The 13714-nt window shown below is 37.8% G+C and overlaps 1 protein-coding gene and 1 long non-coding RNA gene across 4 annotated transcripts in view; one reads left to right on the forward strand and one right to left on the reverse strand.

The window, feature by feature from the left end:
• Positions 1 to 13714, forward strand: part of LOC123517753 — a 37540-nt gene that overhangs the window by 20481 nt on the left and 3345 nt on the right. The window contains exon 4 of the long non-coding RNA XR_006678566.1: positions 315 to 532. This is a non-coding gene — a long non-coding RNA (uncharacterized LOC123517753). The remainder of the gene's footprint in view (positions 1 to 314; positions 533 to 13714) is intronic.
• Positions 1922 to 13714, reverse strand: part of LOC123517752 (ribose-phosphate pyrophosphokinase 1) — a 45885-nt gene continuing 34092 nt past the window's right edge. Inside the window, exon 6 of one of the 3 annotated variants that reach the window (XM_045278162.1) lies at positions 1922 to 2946. In XM_045278162.1, coding sequence (XP_045134097.1) covers positions 2851 to 2946 — 96 coding nt within the window. In that variant the 3' untranslated portion in view covers positions 1922 to 2850. The remainder of the gene's footprint in view (positions 2947 to 13714) is intronic. The other 2 variants (XR_006678565.1, XM_045278164.1) reach the window with 2 other exon arrangements.

Consider the following 13714-nt stretch of genomic DNA (forward strand, 5'->3'; position numbering starts at 1 on the left):
CTTGAATCTAAAGCAGAAGAAATCCAGGGTGACATATTTCAAACATCAGGTACATCATACTGTCTTCATGATTGCCGACAGCATATAGTCACTCTGTCACACCAGACATGGCATGGTGGCAGTGGTAGAGGTCAGCGTGGTTGTCCCAGAGCATGAACTGAGCCATTATTTTTGGTGGTGTCACAGTTTGTTCATTTCTCAACTTTTTCATTATCTTCATCCCTTTTCCTCTTCATATTTGTTTGATGATGTCAGCAATATATGAACAAGACAATATTGTTATTAGAACAATTCATTGTTAGAATGATTCACAGACAGAATGAGTGAGGCCATAGGAAAAAGCAGTGGTGCATAAGACATGCTGATGGAGATCACGTGGTCCGTCACGATAGAGGCCTCTGATGGTGCTGTGTGTGTGGGGAACAGAGAAGAGGAGACAGTGTGATTGGCTGGTCATAGTCTGCACTGCCAAGTGTTTCTTACTCACCTGTGGTCAAGAGTTCTCTCCACAGTGTCTCGCCATGTTCACAAGGTAAGGAAAATTCTTCCTTTCATTGGATTTTATCTTGTTTTAGATATGATAAATAAGTGGTTATTAAAATATTATAATTTGCCAGTGGATGACACACTCCTAATTTAAAAATTTTGAGAAAAGAATTTATTGGTAGTATTTTGAAGCAAAAATACTGCCATTTTGTAATAGATTTATTGTGTCTTTCTACCAAGCATTCAGAAACTCTTCCAGTGAAAATTATGTGGCATAAAGTAACCTAATTGAGTGCAACTTTATTGCTGGGTGGCTTACAAATTGAGTCTTCTCATTTTAATGAGTTATGTATAGGTAAGAAGAATTAATTCTATATAAAAATCTGAAGACATTTGTAGCCCCATAACATCTAGCCTTTTTTTCTTTTTCTTTTTTATATAAGAGCCACTGGCCAAAGGAAAACAAAATTAGCAAATGGTCTTTTGTCATCAAGAACCTGTCCCCCTCAGTTATAAGACCATCTACCCAAAGACCCAGTAATCTGACATCAAACAGAATGTTAATTAAATGATTGGCACAAACTCAATATACAATGATACTACAAAGGATATTATTAGACCAGTCATCTTAAGTACCTCTGGAAATTTTCTTGTGAACCTCTAGGACTTTTCAAACCCCACGTTGAGAACTCCTCTTCTAGGTCATGGAGGATAGCAAAGTTGAGGACTAATTCACCATGATGGTCTGTGACGGGAGATGAAGGCCAAAGTTTGTGGTGAACGTTGAAGTCTCCAAGAATGGAGATCTTCACAAAAGGAGAGAATTACAATGTGCTTTATTTTGAAAGTTATGTAGTCTTGTAGTCAGAGAAAATTGGTGAAAGGATTATTGCACAGATAAATTAGTGTGAGTGACTGGAGTTGTAACAAGGAATATTCAAGAGCTGAGGCACGAGACCACAGACGCAACATCTAGCTTTAGATTGAAAATTAAATTAAGGGAAAATAGGTATGTCTTTACATTCTACATTGTTTAAACTTTATGGAATATTTGCACTGAACTGTATTGCAGTACTCAGCCTCTAATGAGAATAGTGCTGCTTTAGGATGACCTCATCTTCATTACTATATACTTCAGTATGGAAATCACTAATAAGTTTTGTGTTAAGTCCACTACTTATTTCCATACCAAACAGCTATACACCATGAGCAAATCTTCATTTCATGCCCTGCCAAAAACAGCCCTTAGGATGACTGTATTCTACAGTGCTGGTATCTGTTAATGCTCGTTCCACAAGTGTAGTGTTGCTCTTTGAACTCATTATATAATGTCAGTCATGAAAAGGATATTTCAAGCACCTAACTTATCAAGACCAATAATTTTTTTTTTTTTTTTTTCCATTAAATTATTATACAAGTAATAAAGGAACAGTAATTTGAAAAATTATATTTATTTTACTTACAGTAAGTTAGGAGTGCGTTCACATGCTCATAATGGAGGACATGCAGCACAGTGTGTATAATGGTTCCAAAATACAAAAGCTAGTCTTTTTACCATAAAGGCAGGTCTTTTGTTACTGAATATCACATAATGTACAAGACATCACTTTGTCACAAATAACAAGTCAAGAAAACAGTGATGCATCAAGAAACATAGCTCTTCTCACATTATTAGCCGCCTCGTATATAATTTTCATAAACAAATAACGTCAAACAGAATTAGTGATGTCTTTATTCAGTGCTGAGTAATGTTAAATTATCTAAAACATTCACCTACTACTGAGATAGAATGGCTATATAACACTGCCATGATAACACTTAGCACCTCAGAGTGTACTATTTATGCAAAGCCGTGAATGGTATACTTGCCTTCTGACTGATTCAGCTTTGCTGCCACAAAGACAACATCAATATCAGCTTCACTGCCACAAAGACAGCATCAATATCAGCATTGTCTTACAGTATACAAATGCAGCCATTCATTCACTGTAAAATATATGATTCCTGAAACTAAATACTCTCCACATTACAAAATTTCTATAGATTTGAATATCTAACCAACAGAGTATTCCATTTATATATATATATATATATATATATATATATATATATATATATATATATATATATATATATATATATATAATCCAAACCCACACACAAACAATACACAATTTTATATGTAAAGCATCTTAATGGACAATACATGGCATATCACATTCAAAAAGCAGCTGGATAAACAAATATGATAGAGTGTGTGTGTGTGTGTGTGTGTGTGTGTATAACCTTCCACCAAACTGTAAATACATAGTTATTCACAAAGTTGGTGCTGATATAAAACTTTCTTTTGAAGGCATGAGGTGGTCAGTGGTATGGCACGTTCCATGAAAGGTAGGAGATGCTTTCCCCATTGTGAGTCCTCCTCAGGGCTTCAGCAAATGTTGCCGAGACATCAATGCACTGTAAAAGGGACAAGCAATATATAATTCCCTGGAGTAATAACACTTCTTTTTGCAGAAAGGTAGAAGTTATATTATTAAATGGGTGAAATGAAGTATGAATTTGAGATGTTAACCCTTCTATCCACTTAAGAATTAGGATAATCACAACTACAAACTAGACAAAAAGAAAACACTTAGGTCTTTAATAAGCAAGTGCTAAACATTCATAGAAGAGGGATAGTCTGAGAGGGTAATGTGTTACCATGGTCTTGATCTTGATCACTCATGATCACCACCTGAGACTTGCCCACACCACACACACCATCCTCTTGTTCAAAGAGGACACTAACTGTTTATGCTCTGAAAAATTGTTAGTAAGTTGAGTGGGATTTAAAATATTAGGCCTGACAAGTAGCAAGCGAGGACACTCCCCAACTTACTACAGAGTGGTGAGTGGGTGTGGATGGTGTGAAGGCGAGTCATACATTAGTCACTTTAGTGAATTTTAAAGAACAGTTACTCGAGTATCTGCCACCAGGGTCAAATACCAACAAAATTTGAACAGCACCCTTACAGCTATGCCCATAAGCACATCGAATACTGCAATACATACAACATTGTCTTTATAAATATAAATTCCCAAGGCACATTGTATAATATAGATATCAATTCCCAAGGCACATTGTATAATATAGATATAAATTCCCAAGGCACATTGTATAATCAAGTCATTATTATATAAAGTTACTCACTACCCCAAGGCACATTGTGTAATCAGTCATTTTAATCTAAGTTACTCACTTATACTAAACCTTTTTTCTGCAATTCCAAAGTTTACCAATGAAAAGGAGGAGTGTTGAGATGCTGGTTAACTCTTGCATTACCAATGAGGACAGGAAAAGAATGACAGAGTACAAATCAAAGAAAGAAGGCATGCCATTACAAAATTCAGAAAAGCAGACACAAGGAAATAATGGTAGAAAACCGCAACTGTGCAGTAATAAGTGAGATGAACGTTGGGTAGAACAGGAATTCCTGAAACAAAAAAAAACATTAGACACGAGGTCTATGTAGAATTAGCACCAGGGACATGGAAAAGGACTCCTCCAATACTGAACCGTCACCTTAAAGTTAGTATTTTGCTAAAAATAAATATGAAACTTGAAAATTTTGTCAAAGGTTATTCCTAGCGGTGGCATAATGGATAAGGTGGTGAGCGTGAGATCAGGCAGACGTCCACACATAGGTTTGAATACCATCATGTATTTATTGCCTTGATACTTTGCCACTTGTTGAGTGGTTTAAAGTTATCTACATGTCACCATGATACCAAGGTTTTATTTAGGTGGTTACACCAAAGATGCACTTAGGTGGTGATATGAGCCCTTACATGGGTACCACTAAATAAAACTGCCTGCACCACTAATGGGTGGAAGCTTAACAGCACTTGCAATACTCTTCAAGTTCCCTACAGGTGCTATAGGCCAGGACATTAAAAAAAAAAGGGTTTACAAGATTTCAAGAGGTACTTAGATAGCTGATCTAATATCCTTTGCATATTTAGTTAGTAGTGTCAGTAGTCACTAAACAAACATTCTGTAAGATTTCCAGAGTTACTTAAAAGGCTGAACTAATATATCCTTTACAGTACCACTGCATATTGAGTTAGTGTCAGTCACTAAATTAACATTCTGTTCAATGTCAGATTACTGGATGTTCAGGAGGTGGTTTTAAATGAGTAAAGGTTGAGAACCCTTCATGTAGAGGAAGAAGATGGCTAGGTATATATGTGTGTATGTTGCCCATGTATAAAAGAACAATTATCTAAATTTTTGTGTTAAGTGAGGTGGTCAATTTTTTACAGCACTTAAAACTAAAATTGTTTAGTTTATTTCAAAAATTATATTGTTCTGCAGATTGTCTTCTGAAATGCCTACTTTGTCAAAGCATTTGACCAGGAAGAATGATGCTGGAAAATGCTGTATAGTTATTCATTGGCATTGTGTGTGTGTGTGTGTATATTTTACCTAGTTGTATTTACATAACATTTATAAACTTATTCAGGTCTTCTCTCTCCCTTCTTTGTTCCAGGGTTGGTAGATCCATAGCCTTTAGTCTTTCCTCATATGTCATCCCTTCAAATTCTGGAACCATTCCTGTAGCTATTTTTTGTAGCCTCTCCAATTTCCTTATGTGTTTCTTTTTATGGGGGGTCCACACTACTTCTGCATATTCCAATCTGGGTCTTATTATACTACTTATCAATTTCTTCATCATTTCTTTGTCCATGTAGTGAAATGCCACTCCAATATTCCTTAGCAAATTATATGTTTTTCTAAAAATTCTATCAATATGGCTTACTACTGGTTGATTGTTTTCTTCCATCGTCACTCCTAAGTCCTTTTCCTTTTTAACTTTCTCCAGTTCTACTCCATCTCCCATCTTATAGATTCCCACAGGTCATCTTTCACTCTTTCCCATTTCCATGACATGGCTTTTGTTCACATTGAATTCCATTTCCACTTTTACTCCATTCCCAGATCTTATTTAGGTCTTCTTGCAGTATTTCACAATCCTCCTTTTGCTTTATAACTCTGCACAGTTTCGTATCATCTGCAAACAGATTTATGTAGCTGTTCACTCCTTCTGGCATGTCGTTAATATAAATGAGGAAAAGTATTGGTGCCAATACTGACCCCTGTGGCACTCCGCTTTCTACTGCTCTCCACTTGGACTTCATATCTTTAACTACCGTCCTTATTTCTCTCCCCCTCAAATAATTTTCTATCCATCTCAATGTGCTTCCTTTTAAGCCACCCTTCTCCTCTAACTTCCATAGTAATCTTGCATGTGGCACTTTGTCAAACGCCTTTTTTAAATCCAAATAAATACAGTCAACCCATCCCTCTCTCTCTTGTACTCTATCAACTATTCTAGAATAGAAACTCAATAAATTAGTTACACAAGACCGTCTTTTCTAAAACCAAATTGGCTATTTGATATTAATTTGTTGTCTTCAAGGAACTCGATCCATTGTTTCTTTATTATTCTTTCACACATCTTGCATATTACACTAGTTAGTGATACCGGTCTGTAATTTAAAGGTTCTTCCTTCCGCTCTTATATATGGGAACCACCTCAGCTCTTTTCCATTCTACTGGTACTGTTCCATTTTCTATTGAGCATTTTATGATGTTGTATATAGGACTTGCTAGTTCTTCCCTACATTCTTTCAGTATTCTGCCTGAGACTTCATCTGGTCCCATTGCCTTCTCTTCATCCAGTTCCTTCATTAACTCTTTTATTTCAAGCTTGGTTACTTTAATCTCTTTCATATAGATTGTCTCTCTATTACCCTGTGGCCTCTCAAATTTGGATTCCTTAGTAAAGACCTCCTGGAATTTTTATTTAATAGTTCTGCCATACTTTTGGGTCTTCCACCATCCCGTTCTCTCCTTTTAACCTTTCTATTGTTTCTTTTTGCCTAATTTTTCCATTTATGAATCTATAGAACAATTTTGGTTGCTCCTTACATTTTTCGACAATGTCCTTTTCAAGTTCTTTTCCTCTTCCTTCCTCACCTTAACATATTCATTTCTCGCTGCCTTGAAGTTTTCCTTATTTGCTGGATTTCTATTTCTCCTCCACCTTTTCCATGCTCCATCTCTTTTCTCCTTTGCCCTAGCACACCTTGCATTAAACCAATCTTTCTTTCCTTCTTCTTTAGGTCTATATTTTGGGACATATTCCTGACTCCTGTTTTGTATATTTCCAAAAATAAGTTATATTTGTATTGTCTCTGAGTTTTCCATCTCCTGTCTCTGAGTTTTCCATCTCCTCCCAGTCTACGTTTTAAAATAGTTCTTGAGATTCTCAATATCAGCCTTTCTGTAATTTAATCGGTCTCCTTTGTATGAATCGTCTCTATCTTCCTTTCCTCTTCTATATCTATTTCTAATATTGCATGGTCACTCTTTCCCAATGGGCACTTATATCATCATTCATTTGTATTTTTATACCCTTGTAAAAACTAGGTCCAATCTCGCCGCTCGTCGTTTCCTCTGAATCTTGTGCATTCCTTTACTCTCTGGTCCATCATATTGTCTATCATTAGGTTCAAGAATCTTTCTCCCAGGCTTCTTCCCCATACCACTTTCATAATTTTCCCAGTCCACTTCTTTACAGTTGAAATCTCCTACTAATATCACTTTTCTCCTTTCTTTAACGATTCTCGTTAGACTCCTTATTGTGTCATCTATCATGTCTTTATATTCTTGATTGGTCCATGAATTTGTTTTGGTGGCACATATGTTACAATGATTGTTAACTCTTTTTATTAATATGCATCTTAATATACAATACTTCTGCTTTTCCTTCCCACATTCCACTTGGTTTATCACTATCTCCTTCCTTAACATAATCATGACTCCTCCTCCTCCTTTACCCACTCTGTCTCTTCTCCATACATTATACCTATTATCCAAGTCTATTTTGATTGCCTCATTTAGTTTTGTTTCAGCCAGGCATACAATATCTGGATTTTCTTTCTTTATGTAATCTCTTAATTCTAATTTACTTGATAAAACCCGTCTATGTTCGTATACATCATTTTTAGTCTTTTGCCTTTATCATTTTTAGTTAAACTTGTTCCACTTTTTCTCTTCCTTCTCGTTTATATACCATTTCCTTATCCTGTCTCCTAGAATTCTCCAAAAATGCCTTCTTCTCTCTTCTGACCTTTCATTATTCTTTTTCCTTACTGCTGCTGCCAGTTCATTGTATCTCTTCCTTTCTTCCTCATTTCTATTTTTCTTTATATAGATATCCTTGCAGCCTTCTGTTTCTCTAAGTTTTGTTGTTCTATATAATATTTCTTCTGTTGCTTGTGATTTACTATAGTAGTATTTTAATTGGTCTCGTTTTTCCTTCTTGATATGGTCCCATTCTGTTTATTTCTTCTACTTCCTCTTCCAAGTTCTGCCTATCTTTGTCGTTTAGATTTTTCTGTAGGTCTTTGACTGATTTCATTTCTTCTTTTTCTCTTTTTGGTCTATATTTTATATTTTTTCTTTTATTCCAAATACAACTACACTCTTCTTTTCCCAAGGGCAAAAAAAAAGAAAGTTAGAAAAAGGCCCACTTGAGCGCTGGCTCTCCAAAGACTTCAAAAGTGCCAAAACCGTCAGCCAGAATTAGGGGAGCAAATGCCTCGATACCTCCTCTTAAAAGAAGACAAGTTGTAGGAATTCGGAAATACAGATGCAGGGAGGGAGTTCCAGAGTTTACCAGTGAAAGGGATGAATGATTGAGCGTACTGGTTAACTCTTGCATTAGAGAGTTGGACAGAATAGGGATGAGAGGAAGAAGAAAGCCTTGTGCAGCGTGGCCGCAGGAGGAGGGGAGGCATGCAGTTAGCAAGATCAGTAGAACAGTTACCATGAAAATAGCGATAAAATATAGAAAGGGATGCAACATTTCGGCGGTGAGAAAGAGACTGAAGACAGTTAGTCAGAGGAGGGGAGTTGATGAGACGAAGAGCTGATTCCACCCTATCAAGCAAAGCTGTGTGACTGGAACCCCCAAACATGCGAAGAGTACTCCATACAGGGACGGATAAGGCCCTTATACAGAGTAAGCAGTTGGAGGGGCGAGAAAACTGTCGGAGACGCCTCAGAACACCTAACTTCATAGAAGCTGTTTTAGCAAGAGATGAGATGTGAAGTTTCCAGTTAAGATTATGAGCAAAGGACAGACCGAGGATATTCATTGTGGAAGAGGGAGACAGTTGAGTGTCATTGAAGAAGAGGGGATAGTTGTCTGGAAGGTTGTGTCGAGTTGATAGATGGAGGAATTGAGTTTTTGAGGCATTGAAAACTACTAGATTTTCTCTGCCCCAATCGGAAATCTTAGAAAGATCGGAAGTCAGGCGTTCCGTGGCGTCCCCGCGTGATCTGTTAATTTCCTGAAGGGTTGGACGTCTCTGAAAGAACGTGGAAAGATGTAGGGTGGTATCATCAGCGTAGGAGTGGATAGGGCAAGAAGTTTGGTTAAGAAGGTCATTAATGAATAATAGAAAGAGAGTGGGTGACAGGACAGAACCCTGAGGAACACCACTATTAATAGGTTTAGGAGAAGAACAGTAGCCGTCTACCACAGCAGCAATAGAGCGGTCGGAAAGGAAACTTGAGATAAAGTTGCAGAGAGAAGGATAGAAGCCGTAGGAGGGCAGTTTTGAAATCAAAGCTTTATGCCAGACTCTATCAAAAGCTTTTGATATGTCTAACGCAACAGCAAAAGTTTCACCGAAATCTCTAAAAGAGGATGACCAAGACTCAGTAAGGAAAGCCAGAAGATCACCAGTAGAGCGACCTTGACGGAAGCCATACTGGCGATCAGACAGAAGATTGTGAAGTGACAGATGTTTGAGAATCTTCCTATTCAGGATAGATTCAAAAACTTTAGACAAGCAAGAGATTAAAGCTATAGGACGGTAGTTTGAGGGGTTAGAACGGTCACCCTTTTAGGAACAGGCTGAATGTAGGCGAACTTCCAGCAGGAAGGAAAGGTAGAAGTCGATAGACAAAGTTGGAAGAGTTTGGCCAGGCAAGGTGCAAGCACAGAAGCACAGTTTTTGAGAACAATAGGAGGGACCCCATCAGGTCCATAAGCCTTCCGAGGGTTTAGGCCAGCAAGGGCATGGAAAACATCATTACGAAGAATTTTGATTGTAGACATGAAATAGTCAGAGGAGGAGGAGAGGGAGGACAAGCCCAGAATCGTCCAAGGTGGAGTTGTGAGCAAAGGTTTGAGAAAAGAGTTCAGCTTTAGAGACAGAAGAGATGGCAGTGGTGCCATCAGGATGAAATAAAGGAGGAAAGATGAAGAAGTGAAGTTATTTGAGATGTTTTTGGCTAGATGCCAGAAGTCACGAGGAGAGTTTGAGTTTGAAAGATTTTGACATTTCCTATTTATGAAAGAGTGTTTGGCAAGTTGAAGAACAGACTTGGCATGATTCCGGGCAGAGATATAAAGTGCATGAGATTCAGGAGATGGAAGGCTCAAGTACCTTTTGTGGGCAACCTCTCTATCATGTATAGCACGAGAACAGGCTGAGTTAAACCAAGGTTTAGAAGGTTTAGGTTGAGAAAAAGAATGAGGAATTTACGCCTCCATGCCAGATACTAACACCTCTGTTATGCGTTCAGCACAAAGATGGGTCTCTGACACGGAAGCAATAATCATTCCAGGGAAAATCAGCTTCTCTTTTTCTTTCTCGGCTTTACCGAGTCCTTCTTCCATCTGCTTTTTGTAGTTAGCTACTTCAAAAGCCTTTTTAAGTTCTTCGTTTTCCGCTCTTAGCCTAGCTTCGTTTTCTTCCACTTTTTTTATCCTTTCTCTCAGTTTTATAAACTCTTTATCCTGTTCTTCATTCACTTTCATTTCCATATTCTCCTTTATCAATTTATCTAGTTTATATTTAATATTTAACACTCTCTTAAGTAGTGAAGTAGTCATCGTATCGAAGCCTTCGAATACTCTCCCTCACCAGCATAGTCATCATCAGCTTTCACTCCTCTAATCTCATGTCTGTATTTTGATGGAATCTCTCTTTCACTCATCATTCCTTAATAATTGATTGCATGAAAAAAATGAGTCCACACCACCTGCCCAGGCCACTGTAAAAACTGTACAACAGGTATGTAGTGAAGATCAGCTGATTGTTGGAACGGCGCCAGTGCGTCCTTCCTTGACAGCGTCTCTCGTGTATAATTCACTGTTTGATCTGCTGCAGTCTCTGACGAGACAGCCAGACGTTACCCTACGGAACGAAGCTCAGAGCTCATTGTTTCCGATCTTCGGATAGGCCTGAGACCAGGCACACACCACACACCGGGACAACAAGGTCACAACTCCTCGATTTACATCCTGTACCTACTCACTGCTAGGTGAACAGGGCTACGTGAAAGGAGACACACCCAAATATCTCCACCCAGCCGGGAATCGAATGTCCTCTGGCTTGTGAAGCCAGCGCTCTAACCACTGAGCTACCGGGGCGTGTGTGTGTATTTACCTAGTTGTATTTACCTACTTGTAGTTTTACAGGGCCTGGGCTTTATGCTCGTGTGGTCCCGTCTCCATATCTACACTTATCCAATTTTTCTTTAAAACTATGTACACTCTTTGCTGACACCACTTCCTCACTCAAACTGTTCCAAGTCACAACACATCTTTGCGGGAAACTAAATTTTTTAACATCTCTCAGACATCGTCCCTTCCTTAGTTTCTTACTATGCGATCTTGTGCTTCTAAAGTCATACAGTCATATTCTTCTCTCAGGATCAGTTTCTCATTATCCACTTCATCCATTCCGTTAATCAATTTATAAACTTGTATCAGATCCCCTCTCTCTCTTCTCTGCTCCAAGGTTGGTAGATCCATAGCCTTTAGTCTCTCCTCATATGTCATCCCTTTAAATTCTGGAACCATTCTTGTAGCCATTTTTTGTAGTCTCTCTAATTTTCTTATGTGTTTCTTTTTGGGGAGTCCACACAACTCCTGCATATTCCAATCTAGGTCTTATTTTAGTACTTATCAATTTCTTCATCATTTCCTTGTCCATATAGTGAAATGCTACTCCAATATTCATTAGCAAATTATACGTCTCTCTGAAAATTCTATCAATATGGCTTACCGGTTGATTATTTTCTTCCATTGTCACTCCCAAGTCCTTTTCCTTTTTTACTTTTTCTAGTTCTACTCTATCTCCCATCTTATAGATTCCCACTGTGTGTGTGTGTGTGTGTGTGTGTGTGTATTTACCTAGTTGTAGTTTTTTTTCATGTGGCACTTTATCAAACACCTTTTTTAAATCTAAATAAATACAGTCAATCCATCCCTCTCTCGTACTTTATCAACTATTCTAAAGTAGAAACTCTATAAATTTGTTATTCACAACCGACCTTTTCTAAAACCAAATTGGCTATTTGATAGTAATTTGTTGTCTTCAAGAAACTCAATCCATTGTTTCTTTATTATTCTTTCGCACATCTTGCATATTACACTGGTTAGTGATACCAGTCTGTAATTTAAAAGTTCTTCCTTCCTTCCACTCTTATATATGGGAACCACCTCAGCTCTTTTCCATTCTACTGGTACTGTTCCATTTTCTATTGAGCATTTTATGATGATGTATATAGGAATTGCTAGTTCTTCTCTACATTCTTTTAATATTCTGCCTGAGACTTCATCCGGTCCCATTGCCTTCTCATCTAATTCTGTCATCAACTCTTTTATTTCAAGCTTGGTTACTTTAATCTCTTTCATATGGACAGTCTCTCTATTACCCTGTGGTCTTTCAAATTTGGATTCCTTAGTAAAGACCTCCTGAAATTTACTATTCAACAGTTCTGCCATACTTTTTGGGTCTTCCACCATCCCGTTCTCTCTCCTTTTAACCTTTCTATTGTTTCTTTTTGCCTTATTTTTTCATTTATGAATCTGTAGAACAATTTCGGTTGTTCCTTACAATTTTCGACAATGTCCGAAAACTTTTCATAGTTCGTTTTTTCTTCCTTTCTCACCTTAGCATATTCATTTCTTGCTGTTTTGAAGTTTTCCTTATTTTCTGGATTTCTTCACCTTTTCCATGCTCCATCTCTTTTCTCCTTTGCCCTAGCACACCTTGCATTAAACCAATCTTTCTTTCCTTCTTCTTTAGGTCTATATTTTGGGACATATTCCCTGACTCCTGTTTTGTATATTTCCACAAATAAGTTATACTTCTCTTGCACCATCTCTTGAGTATTCCATCTCCTCCCAGTTTACGTTTTTAAAATAACTCTTGAGGTTTGAGGTTCTCAATATCAGCCTTTCTGTAATTTAATCGGTCTTCTTTGTATGATTCGTCTCATATGATTTTGTGTGTGTGTGTGTGTATTTACCTAGTTGTATTGTATAGGGTTTGAGCGGGGCTCATAGTGTCCTGTCTCCATTTATCCAATTTTTCCTTAAGTTATGCACATATGTGCATTCCACTTCTCCACTGTTATGTGTGGAAAACTATTTTTCAATATCCTTCACACTGCCTCATCCTGATCTTCTTTATATGACCTCTTGTCCTTCTATCTTCTTCTGTCACCAGTATTAGGTCTTCCTTTTATCTCTTTTCAGTGCCATTGACTATCTTGTACATTGTTATTAGGTCTCCTCATTCTCTTCTATCTTGTAAGGTTGGTAGTCCCATTTTCTTCAGCTGTTCTTTATATGTTAGGTCCTTTAGTTCCGACACCATTTTTGTAGTAATCCTCTGTATCTGTTGTAATCTTCTTATATATTTTTAGAGCTCGGAGACCACACCACAGCTGCATATTTCAGCTTTGGATGCTTGTGATGATTTTTTCATCATATCTTTGTCCATGAATTGAAATGCCACTCTTAAATTAATCACCATTTTATATGATAATCCAAATATCTTGCTTATATGCTTTTTGGGGTTCAGATTTTCCTGTGTGTGTGTGTGTGTGTGTGTGTGTGTGTGTGTGTGTGTGTGTGTGTGTGTGTGTAATTCACTGTTTGATCTGCTGCAGTCTCTGACGAGACAGCCAGACGTTACCCTACGGAACGAGCTCAGAGCTCATTGTTTCCAATCTTCGTACAATTCCTTGATATACATCCCGTACCTACTCACTGCTAGGTGAACAGGGGCTACACGTGAAAGGAGACACACCTAAATATCTCCACCCGGCCGGGGAATCGAACCCTGGTCCTCTGGCTTGTGAAGCCAGCGC

This window comes from Portunus trituberculatus, chromosome 42 (assembly GCF_017591435.1).
Source record: "Portunus trituberculatus isolate SZX2019 chromosome 42, ASM1759143v1, whole genome shotgun sequence".
NCBI classification, from domain to species: Eukaryota; Metazoa; Arthropoda; class Malacostraca; order Decapoda; family Portunidae; genus Portunus; species Portunus trituberculatus.